The sequence below is a fragment of the Sprattus sprattus genome (assembly GCF_963457725.1).
Source record: "Sprattus sprattus genome assembly, chromosome: 12".
NCBI classification, from domain to species: Eukaryota; Metazoa; Chordata; class Actinopteri; order Clupeiformes; family Clupeidae; genus Sprattus; species Sprattus sprattus.
This window is the reverse complement of record NC_137910.1, coordinates 27,601,975-27,614,474: the sequence shown is the minus strand read 5'-3', so window position 1 is coordinate 27,614,474 and position 12,500 is coordinate 27,601,975. Positions and strand designations below refer to the sequence as shown.

Genomic DNA, 12,500 nt, shown 5'->3' with positions numbered 1-12,500 from the left:
CTATTGGTCCCATAAAGCTCCCTTGAGGTAGGGAGTGGCCTCTGGGGGCCTCGCCTGCCTGCCTGCCTCACAGCAGTGAATCGATGCTGGAGGAGAGATCAGTCCAGTGATCACTCCACATTGCTCTGAGTCTGATTGGGAGCTATCGCTAGCGTCCTCTCAGGAGCGACTCCTTCTTCAGTATGCATGGAGACATATCTGCTGAGGGTCAATAACACAACCTAGTCTATTCAATCAGTCAATCATTCTCATGTGTTATCTTCAGTGATGGCTCCTTCCCCTATGACTCTGTTCCCTGGCAACAAAACACCAACCAGGCCCCTGGGTCTCTCTCTGTAGTGACGACGGTGTGGGGTGTGACCAATACATCCCAGAGTCAGGTGAGACACAAAGCTACACAGACATACGGCACAATCTACTGCACATCGCTGAAGTTTCATATTAAGTTGTACTCTTGGAAAAAGAACTAGCCAAAGTCAAAAGCAATCTACCTCAATAAACTTGTGTGTCTATATTTGCATACTTGTTTTCATGTCAGTACAGTTTGTCAAGTCTGCAAGTCATTGTAATGTAATGGAGCTTGTCCTTTGGACACAGGGCAACCACATGGCTAATGCTAACAACCCCATGAACTCTGGAGGGAACAGCATAGGCTCAGGCATGGCAGCTAACAACCCAGGCATGAACGCCCAGTTCCCTGGGCAACAGCAGCAGTTCGCAGCCAAAGGGGGCTCCAACCAGGCCTACATGCAGCAGGGCATGCAGCAGGGCCTGTACGGACGGCCAGGACACCCGGGCGGAGGAGGCTTCAGTGGGAGGTGAGTGCCTGTTTGACTCCACGCCCTCATGAGAAGAAGGGGCCCAGTGAATGAGCCAATGACACTGATTAAAAAGCTACTGACAGGTAGAATGCCACTGATTAAAAGCTACTGACAGGTAGAATGCCACTGATTAAAAAGCTACTGACAGGTAGAATGCCACTGATTAAAAAGCTACTGACAGGTAGAATGCCACTGATTAAAAAGCTACTGACAGGTAGAATGTCACAGGCACTGATTAAAAAGCTACTGACAGGTGGAAAAATGTAACCTTTGAACCTTTGTTTAAACAGTATTCTATGCTGTGTGAGTGATAAACACTGCTAAAGGATACTTTAGGTGGTGCAGTGAGGTCAGGTCATAGACTGCAGCGGACGCCAGATTGTGTTGCTGGTAGAGAGGAGGGCCCCCTGTTGGTGTGGATGTGTTTTTAAATGTCAGGGTTGATGGTGTTCAGTGAGCTCACACATCCGTCCTTCTTGTTCTGCAGCTACCCAGGTGGTCCTAATGCCCCCGGGGAATAGGCATGCCTCAGCCCACCCAACCAGCTGCTGCTGCCGCTGCGGCCGCTGTAGCAGCCGCCGCAGCCACGGCAACCGCCACCCGCAACCGCCACTGTGGCCCTACAGGAGACGCAAAACAAGGACATGAACCAGTATGGCCAGGTACAAGCCAGAAGACATGTTATATTTTCTTTTACCACTAAAAGAATTTCTAAATGCCGAAGCCCCATCAGAGTGTTTTATCCTTCAGTAGTGCTCACAGTCTCCCCCAGAGATTACTCTTGTTATTTATGGTGATCAGGATGTCTTTTGAAAAGTATTTTCATCCTCCTATAAATCATTTGAACATATATTGTCCTGTTTCCATAAATCATTCCACACCACTCAAAGGTGTGAAAATGGTGGTTGGAACTAGAAAGTGCTCTGTGATGCGTTTGGTGGTCATTTTCCCGCGCTCTTCTCTGCTCTGCTCTGCAGATGTGTTCGTCCTTTCAGATGGGTCCCCAACAGGGCTACAACAACCAGTTCATCAGGCCAGCAGGGCCCCCGAGGCCCCCCATCCATGCAGGGGGCAGGGGGCATGAACCCGGCAGGCATGAACCCAGGCATCAACAACGGCAACATGACGGGGCCCCCCATGGGCATGAACCAGCCCCGAGCCCCTGGCATGGCTCCCTTTGGCGGCCACGGCCAGAGGATGCCCCAGCAGGGCTACCCGGGCCCCCGGCCACAGGGCATGCCCATGCAGGCCATGAAGAGGCCCTACCCAGGGGAGGTAGGTGGAGCTGGGACTGTGGGACAGGGCGGGCTGGGGGTTCCCCCTCTGAGCCGGTTCCAAGCCCTTCAGGCCTCTTTTAGAGCCACACTCTAACCTGTAACCCTCCTCTCCCTTTGACACTCGTTCCTCTTCTCTGTCCCCTCCAGCCAAACTATGGAGGTCAGCAGTTTGCACCAAACGGCCAGTTTCCCAACCAGCAGGGCCAATATTCCACCCCCAACGCCTCCAGGCCTCTGCCCTCGCCCAACTACCCCGGCCAGAGGATGCCAGGGCAGCAGGGTGCCGGCCAGTACCCCCCTGGTGGAGTGGCCATGGGCCAGTACTATAAGGTGAGCCAGCGGCATGATGACATGGCATTCCGGAGATGAGGCTTGCATGCTGACTGGTGTGGCTGATGCTAAATGTGCTAAATGCTATATAACTCGTTTCTCTTTCAGCAGGAGCCATTTAATGGGCAAAACAACAACTTCTCTGCTGGTGGATACTCCTACAGTCAAGGCAATGGGGTATGTGCCCTGTCATTTGTAAAATAAATTGTATTGAATTTGTAAAATCAAAAGAGAGCCTCCTTATACTGCAACATCATAGGGAGATATAGTTCTATGTACAGTATAGATCAGTGAAAGCTGTTGCTCTGTGTGTTTTTTGTTTGTTTGTTTGTTTGTTTGTTTATCTATTTGTTTGTCTGTTCTTCTAGCCTCCACGACCAGTGGGTAACTACCCCCACTCTCCAGTCCCTGGGAACCCCACGCCCCCCATGACCCCGGGCAGCACTATCCCCCCCTACCTGTCCCCCGGTCAGGACGTCAAACCGCCCTTCCCTCCAGACATGAAGCCCAGCGTGACGGTGCTGCCCCCACACCCAAGTGAGTCTCCCCTGCACACACACTCATGTCACACTGGACCTGTGTCTTTAATAGTGTTCCCATTGGCTACATGACACTGGACCTGTGTCTTTAATAGTGTTCCCATTGGCTACATGACACTGGACCTGTGTCTTTAATAGTGTTCCCATAGGCTACATGACACTGGACCTGTGTCTTTAATAGTGTTCCCATTGGCTACATGACACTGGACGTGTGTCTTTAATAGTGTTCCCATAGGCTACATGACACTGGACCTGTGTCTTTAATAGTGTTCCCATAGGCTACATGACACTGGACCTGTGTCTTTAATAGTGTTCCCATAGGCTACATGACACTGGACCTGTGTCTTTAATAGTGTTCCCATAGGCTACATGACACTGGACCTGTGTCTTTAATAGTGTTCCCATAGGCTACATGACACTGGACGTGTGTCTTTAATAGTGTTCCCATAGGCTACATGACACTGGACCTGTGTCTTTAATAGTGTTCCCATAGGCTACATGACACTGGACGTGTGTCTTTAATAGTGTTCCCATAGGCTACATGACACTGGACCTGTGTCTTTAATAGTGTTCCCATAGGCTACATGACACTGGACCTGTGTCTTTAATAGTGTTCCCATTGGCTACATGACACTGGCTGGTGTCTTTAATAGTGTTCCCATAGGCTACATGACACTGGACCTGTGTCTTTAATAGTGTTCCCATTGGCTACATGACACTGGACATGTGTCTTTAATAGTGTTCCCATAGGCTACATGACACTGGACCTGTGTCTTTAATAGTGTTCCCATTGGCTACATGACACTGGACCTGTGTCTTTAATAGTGTTCCCATTGGCTACATGACACTGGACCTGTGTCTTTAATAGTGTTCCCATAGGCTACATGACACTGGACCTGTGTCTTTAATAGTGTTCCCATTGGCTACATGACACTGGACCTGTGTCTTTAATAGTGTTCCCATAGGCTACATGACACTGGACCTGTGTCTTTAATAGTGTTCCCATAGGCTACATGACACTGGACCTGTGTCTTTAAAAGTGTTCCCATAGGCTACATGACTTTGACCTATGCTCACAAACAAGGCTTTAGCCTATGGTAAGTGAAAGTTTCAACCATTCTAAAGCTCGTTCCTAATTTGATAGGAAATGGTCTGTGTGAAAAGTGTAATATGAAGTATCCACAAACAAATGATAGAAGTAAGACTCATTAGATCAAGTCTTATGGACAAGTGCATTTCAATTATAAATGTTTACCAGACGACTGACTTTTCTGATATTTTAGTTCAACTGCTCTGGTTTTTATCCTGAAATTTTACAGAAGTTGATTTGTGTGCAACATTCATTGCTTCTATGTACATGTACATTTGCTAGTCATTCTCTAGCATTACTAGAAGTCAAATGCAAGCGATGACCTAAGCACCACAGCAAAGACACCCCATTGCTTTCTCTCTCTATGGAGTCATCACTGTGACCGGCTCTGCATCAGTACAGCAGTGTACGCCCGTCAAGCCAGGCCTGACTGTAATCTTCCACTCTTGTCTTCAGCCAACCCTAATGAGGAGCTGCGTTTAACGTTTCCAGTGCGGGACGGTGTGGTGTTGGAGCCCTTCCGCCTGGAGCACAACCTGGCCGTCAGCAACCACGTCTTCCACTTGAGACCCTCTGTCCACCAGACACTCATGTGGAGGTAGCGTCCATCAGTCTCTCATTCTCTCTCTCTCTCTCTCTCTCTCTCTCTCTGGCCTTATGTACAACTCTAGGGTTAGGGAGTTCACTCTGGATAGATACATACTGTATATATATAGGATAGAGTGATGTCTAATGGTGTTGAATATTCACTTATGTACTGCAACTTTCTCCTTTTCTTTTTTTTTTGTCATAAGTGACTTTACTACTGTTTTTTGATTCAAGAAACATACACACACAAATATTTCAATAGGTTTTCATGAAAACATCTGGTGTCCAAACTCATACACTTCCACCCTGCAGTATGGGTTGGTGTGGGTCTCAGACTATTGACCTTCTCTATGTACCTCTGTGCTGCAGGTCTGATCTGGAGCTGCAGTTCAAGTGCTACCACCATGAAGACCGGCAGATGAACACCAACTGGCCCGCCTCCGTGCAGGTCAGCGTCAACGCCACGCCCCTCACCATCGAGAGGGGAGACAACAAAACCTCCCACAAACCCCTTCACCTCAAACACGTGTGCCAGCCGGGCAGGAACACCATCCAGATCACCGTCACTGCCTGCTGCTGTGTGAGTACACACACACAACACACACGCACACGCACACGCACACGCACACGCACACGCACACGCACACACACACACACACACACACACACACACACACACACACACACACACACACACAGATAAACCCTGCACTCACACCTGTATAAACATGTACATGAAGTGTTTTAATTAGGGCTGACAAAGTTAACGCGTTAATCTATGAGATTACTCTGGCCGAGATTAATGCGATAAAATATTTGAACGCAGTTATTGCAACTCTGTTTACTTCCGGTGTGAGTTGACTCCTGACACAAAACCGCCGCGTGTCTGCAGTCAGTTAGATGGGTGAGACCGAGACGGTAGTTGAAGATGGAGAGAGCTGAGGGATTGTTGGGTGGAAAGTTTCTGTTTAAGAGGCAAAATGACGGAACAATCGACAAAACTAAGGTTGTATGTAGCATTTGTCAAGCTGAATTTAGCTATCACAGAAGCAGCACTCCACGACTTCTCTAGGAAAATAATTAGACGAGTCCGTGAAAAGGTTACTAACACTTTAGCAGTTTGGGTTGCCGGTGACTGACATAGTTGAGGACGTTAGGCTGACTGAGGTGATTAGAATTGCTTCAGGGGACAATTCTTGCGATTTACCGTCGAGGGGGACCATTGTTTCTCGCATACATTCCTTGTATGACGCTAGAAAGCACAACAAATTCAGCTCCTCAAGCAAGCTGCCAGCGTCGCCCTTACTGGGGACCATTGGACGTCAGTCAGCAATGACAATGACCAGGGTTTCTTCACTCTTTGAAAACACAGCTTTATTGTAGTTTTCTGTATCAAAAAAATACAATTAAACAACACTGTCTAAAATACACGCTGTCTGAAAGTGATTACCCGTTAATTTACAAGATTTAGTCTTAAGAAGAACAAACACTTTTAATCGTGATTAATCTAGATTAATGAATTTCAAAATGTGAGATTAATTTGTTTTTTAGTTTTTAATCTATTGACAGCCCTAGTTTTAATATGTACACTTTAATACTTCATTTACTGCCTTCATTTGCATGATTTGCTGTACATAAAAGAAAAACACAAATAAAGACAAAGACAAATATTCATTCCAAAACTGTGTTTGCATGTGTTGGTGTATTTTCCCGGTTGTTGTTGCCTGTGTGTGTGAGAGAGGACATGTGGTGATGGTTGTGTGTTAGGTCTGATGAGTGTGTGTGTGTGTGTGTTTGTGAGAGGACATGTGATGATGGTTGTGTGTTAGGTCTGATGAGTGTGTGTGTGTGTGTTTGTGAGAGGACATATGATGATGATTGTGTGTTAGGTCTGATGAGTGTGTGTGTGTTTGTGAGAAGACATGTAGTGATGGTTGTGCGTTAGGTTCTGATAAGTGTGTGTGTGTGTGTGTGTGTGTGTGTGTGTGTGTGTGTGTTTTGCAGTCGCACTTGTTTGTACTGCAGCTGGTGCATCGGCCGTCTGTGCGCTCCGTCCTGCAGGGGCTCCTCAAGAAGAGGCTGCTGCCCGCTGAACACTGCATCACCAAAAGTATGTCTGCTGCTCTCTCTCTCTCTCTCTCTCTCTCTCTCTCCATCCCTCTCTCGCTCTCTTTATCCCCTCCATCTCTTTCTTCTCCCTCTCTTCTTGTTCCCTCTGCCCCTTCCATCTCCTCTGATGTGGGTCTTTCGATGAAGTAACTTGAGTCCTCCTGGGCTGGAACTGAGAGTTCTGCAGTTTATCAGAAGTCTGCTCCTCCAACCTCTAAACATCAGTGAATATACTGATCTGAGAAAGAATGCAACATTTTCTAGAATCTGCTGGGGTTCATTATCAACAAGAATGGGAGCATTCAGAGAATGCAAACCTCCGCCAATGCCTAATAATTAACACTAAGATTTAATTAAGATCGCCCAATGCTATGAGATAGGGATTTTTGAAGATTTCGCGATTTTTTTGTAACCTTGACCTTTGACCTTGACATCTGAAACTCTAATCAATTATTGACATTATATGACCAAATCTCCCCACAAAGTTTGATGGAAATCGGTCCATGCGTTTCTGCGTAATCCTGCTGACAAACAAACAAACAAACATACAGGGGTGAAAACATAACCTCCTTGGCGGAGGTAATAATGCACACCATAATAACACAGCTAATCTGTTTATCCTGTTGGATCATCTTTGCTTCCACATCTTTACCTTCTCACTCTTCTCAAAATGTCTCTCTCTCTCTCTTTCTCTCTCCCTCCCTCTCTTTACCTCTTCCTCTCTCTCTCTCTCTCTCTCTTTCTCTCTCTGTCTTTAGTCAAAAGAAACTTCAGCAGTGTAGCAGCGTCCTCTAACACCACTCTGAATGGGGAGGATGGGATTGAGCAGACAGCCATTAAAGTGTCTCTCAAGTGTCCCATCACCTTCAGACGGATCCAGCTGCCAGCACGGGGACACGACTGTAAACACGTACAGGTAGAGGACATACACACACACACACACACACTGAGCTCTCTGTGCCCTTCACACAGCTCAACAACCTTGAAAGTGCTGGCTTTCACTGTATAAACCTATATACTATATACACTATGTAAACTTGTATATACCTGTTCTTGATTGTACTTTCATAGCAAGTAGTATGTACATGTATATACATATACTGTTTATAAAATACTTATACACATTGCTACTTATACACATACTTGCATATAGTATTGGATAGTATAGCATAGTATAGTATAGTTAAGGTTAGGATAGCATAGTATAGTATAGTATAGTATAATATAGTATAGTATAGTATAGTATAGTATAGGATAGTATAGTATAGGATAGGATAGCATAGTATAGTATACTGTAGTATAGTATATGTAGTATAGGATAGTATAGTATAGTAGTACAGTATAGTATAGTATAGTATAGTATAGTAAAGGATAGGATAGGATGCATGTATATAGTGAATCACACTGGGAGTTCTTCTCCGCCTGTATTGCCTGTGTGCTCTGTATCTTGTATCATGGACCATCCTGAAAGAGGACTGAAGGAACTGATAGCCCTTGACATGTTTTCTTCTGCAGTGTTTTGACCTGGAGTCGTATCTGCAGCTGAACTGTGAGAGGGGGACGTGGCGATGTCCTGTCTGCAAGTAGGTGTCCGTCTGCTCCTAGGAACACAGAGTCTGTCCGTCTGCTTTAGTTGAACTCTCTGAACACTGAGACTGCCTGTCTGCTTTAGTTGAACTCTCTGAACACTGAGACTGCCTGTCTGCTTTAGTTGAACTCTCTGAACACTGAGACTGCCTGTCTGCTTTAGTTGAACTCTCTGAACACTGAGACTGCCTGTCTGCTTTGGTTGAGCTCTCTGAACACTGAGACTGCCTGTCTGCTTTAGTTGAACTCTCTGAACACTGAGACTGCCTGTCTGCTTTAGTTGAACTCTCTGAACACAGAGACTGCCTGTCTGCTTTAGTTGAACTCTCTGAACACTGAGACTGCCTGTCTGCTTTAGTTGAACTCTCTGAACACTGAGACTGCCTGTCTGCTTTAGTTGAACTCTCTGAACACAGAGACTGCCTGTCTGCTTTGGTTGAGCTCTCTGAACACAGAGTCTGCCTGTCTGCTTTGGTTGATGGCGCTCTCCATCTGTATTGTTCCTAATGAGTGTTTGTGTCCTTCAGTAAAAGCGCACTGCTGGAGGGGCTGGAGGTGGATCAGTACATGTGGGGGATTCTCAATGCCATCCAAAAGTAAGTGTTGCTCCTGCAGAACACTCTTTAACCACGGGCTCTTTCCACACTCTGTTTCAAGGACTCGTCTGAGATAAGGACTTGACTAGGCTGGTTTTTTGTTTGGTTTTTAAACGAGCGCTGGACGCTTTCTCTGTATTTTCCAGCCGTGCTCTCAGCTGTGATTGAGTGTTTGTTCCACTTTCTCCTTCCTCTCAGCTCGGAGTTTGAGGAGGTCACCATCGACCCGACGTGTAGCTGGCGGCCCGTCCCCATAAAGTCGGACCTCCACATCAAGGAGGATCCAGACGGGCCTCTGGCCAAGCGCTTTAAGACCATGAGCCCCAGTCAGATGACCATGCCCAATGTGATGGAGATGATCGCCCAGCTGGGGCCAGGACCCTCGCCCTACACCTCTCTGGCCCAGCAGCACCCAGCCAACAGTGGGGAGTACGTCAGCCAGGGACGAGGTCAGCACCCAACCAGCCTTCCAAACCTTTCCTCCTATCTGCCATTTACTGACTAAAAACACTGGAGGAGTTTTGTGTATTTTTATAAGATCTATCAGATTTAATGACTTGAACTTGGTGCAGTCATAACTGTCAGTAAGGCTCCGTGTGCAGGCTGTATTCTCTTTTAAAGAGTTGGACTGGAGCCCCAGTTGGCTCTCTCTCTCTCTCTCTCTTTTTTCCCGCTCATCTTTTTGTGTGCCTGCTGTGAGATCATCCCGTTTCACCAGTGTTTGTGTTTTGCGTGTCAGGAAACAGTTACCAGGGCCATGGAAACTTTGACTTCCCCCATGGCAACCCATCCAGCGGAGCGCCCATGAATGACTTCATCCACGGCCCCCAGCTGTCGCACCCGCCAGAGGGGCCCAACAACCACATGGGCCCCGACAAGCCTCTCGCCCACGCCATGCCTGACACGGTGAGCCCTTCTCCCAGCTCCCTCAGCCCCCGCCCCCCAGGCAGCACTGCAGAACTGTCCAGCCCTCTCTTCTCCTCTCCCCTCCCTCCCTCTCTCCTCTCCTCTCCTCTCCTCTCCTCTCTTCTCCCCTCTCCTCTCCCCTCCTCTCATCTCCTCTCCCCTCTCCTCTCCTCTCTTCTCCTCTCCCCTCCTCCCCTCTCATCTCCTCTCCTCTCCTCTCCCCTCCCCTCTCCTCTCCTCTCCTCTCCTCTCCTCTCCTCTCTCCTCTCCTCTCCTCTTCTCTCCACAGCAAACATAATGCTGCGTTCCTTGCAGTGCACTAACGGAAATCACACTCTGACACACACACAGTGCACTTACACACTCTGACACACACAGTGCACTAATCCAGAACACACTTTGACACACACACAGTGCACTAACACAGAACACACTCTGACACACACACAGTGCACTAACCCAGAACACACTCTGACACACACAGTGCACTAACACAGAACACACTCTGAGACACACCCAGTGCACTAAAAGAGAACACACTCTGACACACACACAGTGCACTAAAAGAGAACACACTCTGACACACACACAGTGCACTAACAGAGAACACACTCTGACACACACACAGTGCACTAACCCAGAACACACTCTGACACACACAGTGCACTAAAAGAGAACACACTCTGACACACACACAGTGCACTAACACAGAACACACTCTGACACACACCCAGTGCACTAAAAGAGAACACACTCTGACACACACACAGTGCACTAACAGAGAACACACTCTGACACACACACAGTGCACTAAAAGAGAACACACTCTGACACACACACAGTGCACTAACACAGAACACACTCTGACACACACACAGTGCACTAACAGAGAACACACTCTGACACACACACAGTGCACTAAAAGAGAACACACTCTGACACACACACAGTGCACTAAAAGAGAACACACTCTGACACACACACAGTGCACTAACACAGAACACACTCTGACACACACACAGTGCACTAAAAGAGAACACACTCTGACACACACACAGTGCACTAATCCAGAACACACTCTGACACACACACAGTGCACTAACCCAGAACACACTCTGACACACACACAGTGCACTAAAAGAGAACACACTCTGACACACACACAGTGCACTAACACAGAACACACTCTGACACACACACAGTGCACTAAAAGAGAACACACTCTGACACACACACAGTGCACTAATCCAGAACACACTCTGACACACACACAGTGCACTAACCCAGAACACACTCTGACACACACACAGTGCACTAAAAGAGAACACACTCTGACACACACACAGTGCACTAACACAGAACACACTCTGACACTCCATGTGTGTGTTGCTGATGGCCATCATGCTGTGGGCTGTGTTCCATGCTGTCCCAAGGGGAGGCACTGTTACTACTTTCTCTCTCTTTTCTCTCTCTCTATATATGACTCTCTGTTCTTGCTTTCTCTCTCTTTTCTCTCTCTCTCTATATATGACTCTCTGTTCTTGCTTTCTCTCTCTTTTCTCTCTCTCTATATATGACTCTCTGTTCTTGCTTTCTCTCTCTTTTCTCTCTCTCTCTATATATGACTCTCTGTTCTTGCTTTCTCTCTCTTTTCTCTCTCTCTCTATATATGACTCTCTGTTCTTGCTTTCTCTCTCTTTTCTCTCTCTCTATATATGACTCTCTGTTCTTGCTTTCTCTCTCTTTTCTCTCTCTCTCTATATATGACTCTCTGTTCTTGCTTTCTCTCTCTTTTCTCTCTCTCTATATATATGTCTCTCTGTTCTTGCTTTCTCTCTCTTTTCTCTCTCTCTATATATATGTCTCTCTGTTCTTGCTTTCTCTCTCTTTTCTCTCTCTCTCTCTACTATGTCTCTCTGTTCTTGCTTTCTCTCTCTTTTCTCTCTCTCTATATATATGTCTCTCTGTTCTTGCTTTCTCTCTCTTTTCTCTCTCTCTCGCTATACTATATGTCTCTCTGTTCTTGCTTTCTCTCTCTTTTCTCTCTCTCTATATATATGTCTCTCTGTTCTTGCTTTCTCTCTCTTTTCTCTCTCTCTCGCTATACTATATGTCTCTCTGTTCTTGCTTTCTCTCTCTTTTCTCTCTCTCTCTCTATATGTCTCTCTGTTCTTGCTTTCTCTCTCTTTCTCTCTTCATCTGTCATTCTCTCCCAGTCTTCTCTCTACTCAGTCTTCCCTCATCTCCCTCTTTTTAGCTTGTTCTTTTACCCGCTTTTTCTCTCTCTCTCTCTCTCTCTCTCTCTCTCTCTCTCTCTCTCTCTCTCTCTCTCTCTCTCTCTCTCTCTCTCTCTCTCTCTATGCTGTGTCTCACTGTGCTCTCTCCTGTGCCTCCTCCAGATGCCTCACCCAGGCAGCACTGAACCGTCCCATGCTTCCATGCATCAGCAGAGCTTACATGCGCCGCCTCACCCCAGCAGCCAATCAGCACAGCCGCTTCACCACAGCGGACCCCCTTCCTCCACCCGCCGCCCACGCGCCAGGTCCCGCCCAATCAGCAACAGCCTCAGCAGCCGCTGCCGTCCTCCAGCCTTAACAGCCAATCGCATGGCAGCGAGCTGACCTTTCACCCTTCGGAAGGGCAGGGCGGGGCCCAGG

General features: G+C 47.2%; 1 protein-coding gene across 1 annotated transcript in view; it reads left to right on the top strand.

Annotated features, from left to right (window-relative positions):
• Positions 1–12,494, top strand: part of zmiz1a (zinc finger, MIZ-type containing 1a) — a 130,574-nt gene extending 118,080 nt beyond the window's left edge. The window contains 19 exon segments of the mRNA XM_080849026.1: positions 266–380; positions 598–818; positions 1,309–1,325; positions 1,328–1,422; positions 1,424–1,483; positions 1,799–1,854; positions 1,856–2,096; positions 2,246–2,428; positions 2,537–2,605; positions 2,797–2,965; positions 4,514–4,655; positions 5,015–5,225; positions 6,650–6,755; positions 7,513–7,670; positions 8,270–8,337; positions 8,869–8,937; positions 9,136–9,386; positions 9,677–9,843; positions 12,243–12,494. Coding sequence (XP_080705152.1) covers positions 266–380; positions 598–818; positions 1,309–1,325; positions 1,328–1,422; positions 1,424–1,483; positions 1,799–1,854; positions 1,856–2,096; positions 2,246–2,428; positions 2,537–2,605; positions 2,797–2,965; positions 4,514–4,655; positions 5,015–5,225; positions 6,650–6,755; positions 7,513–7,670; positions 8,270–8,337; positions 8,869–8,937; positions 9,136–9,386; positions 9,677–9,843; positions 12,243–12,464 — 2,620 coding nt within the window. The 3' untranslated portion in view covers positions 12,465–12,494.
• The last annotated feature ends 6 nt before the right edge of the window (positions 12,495–12,500 follow it).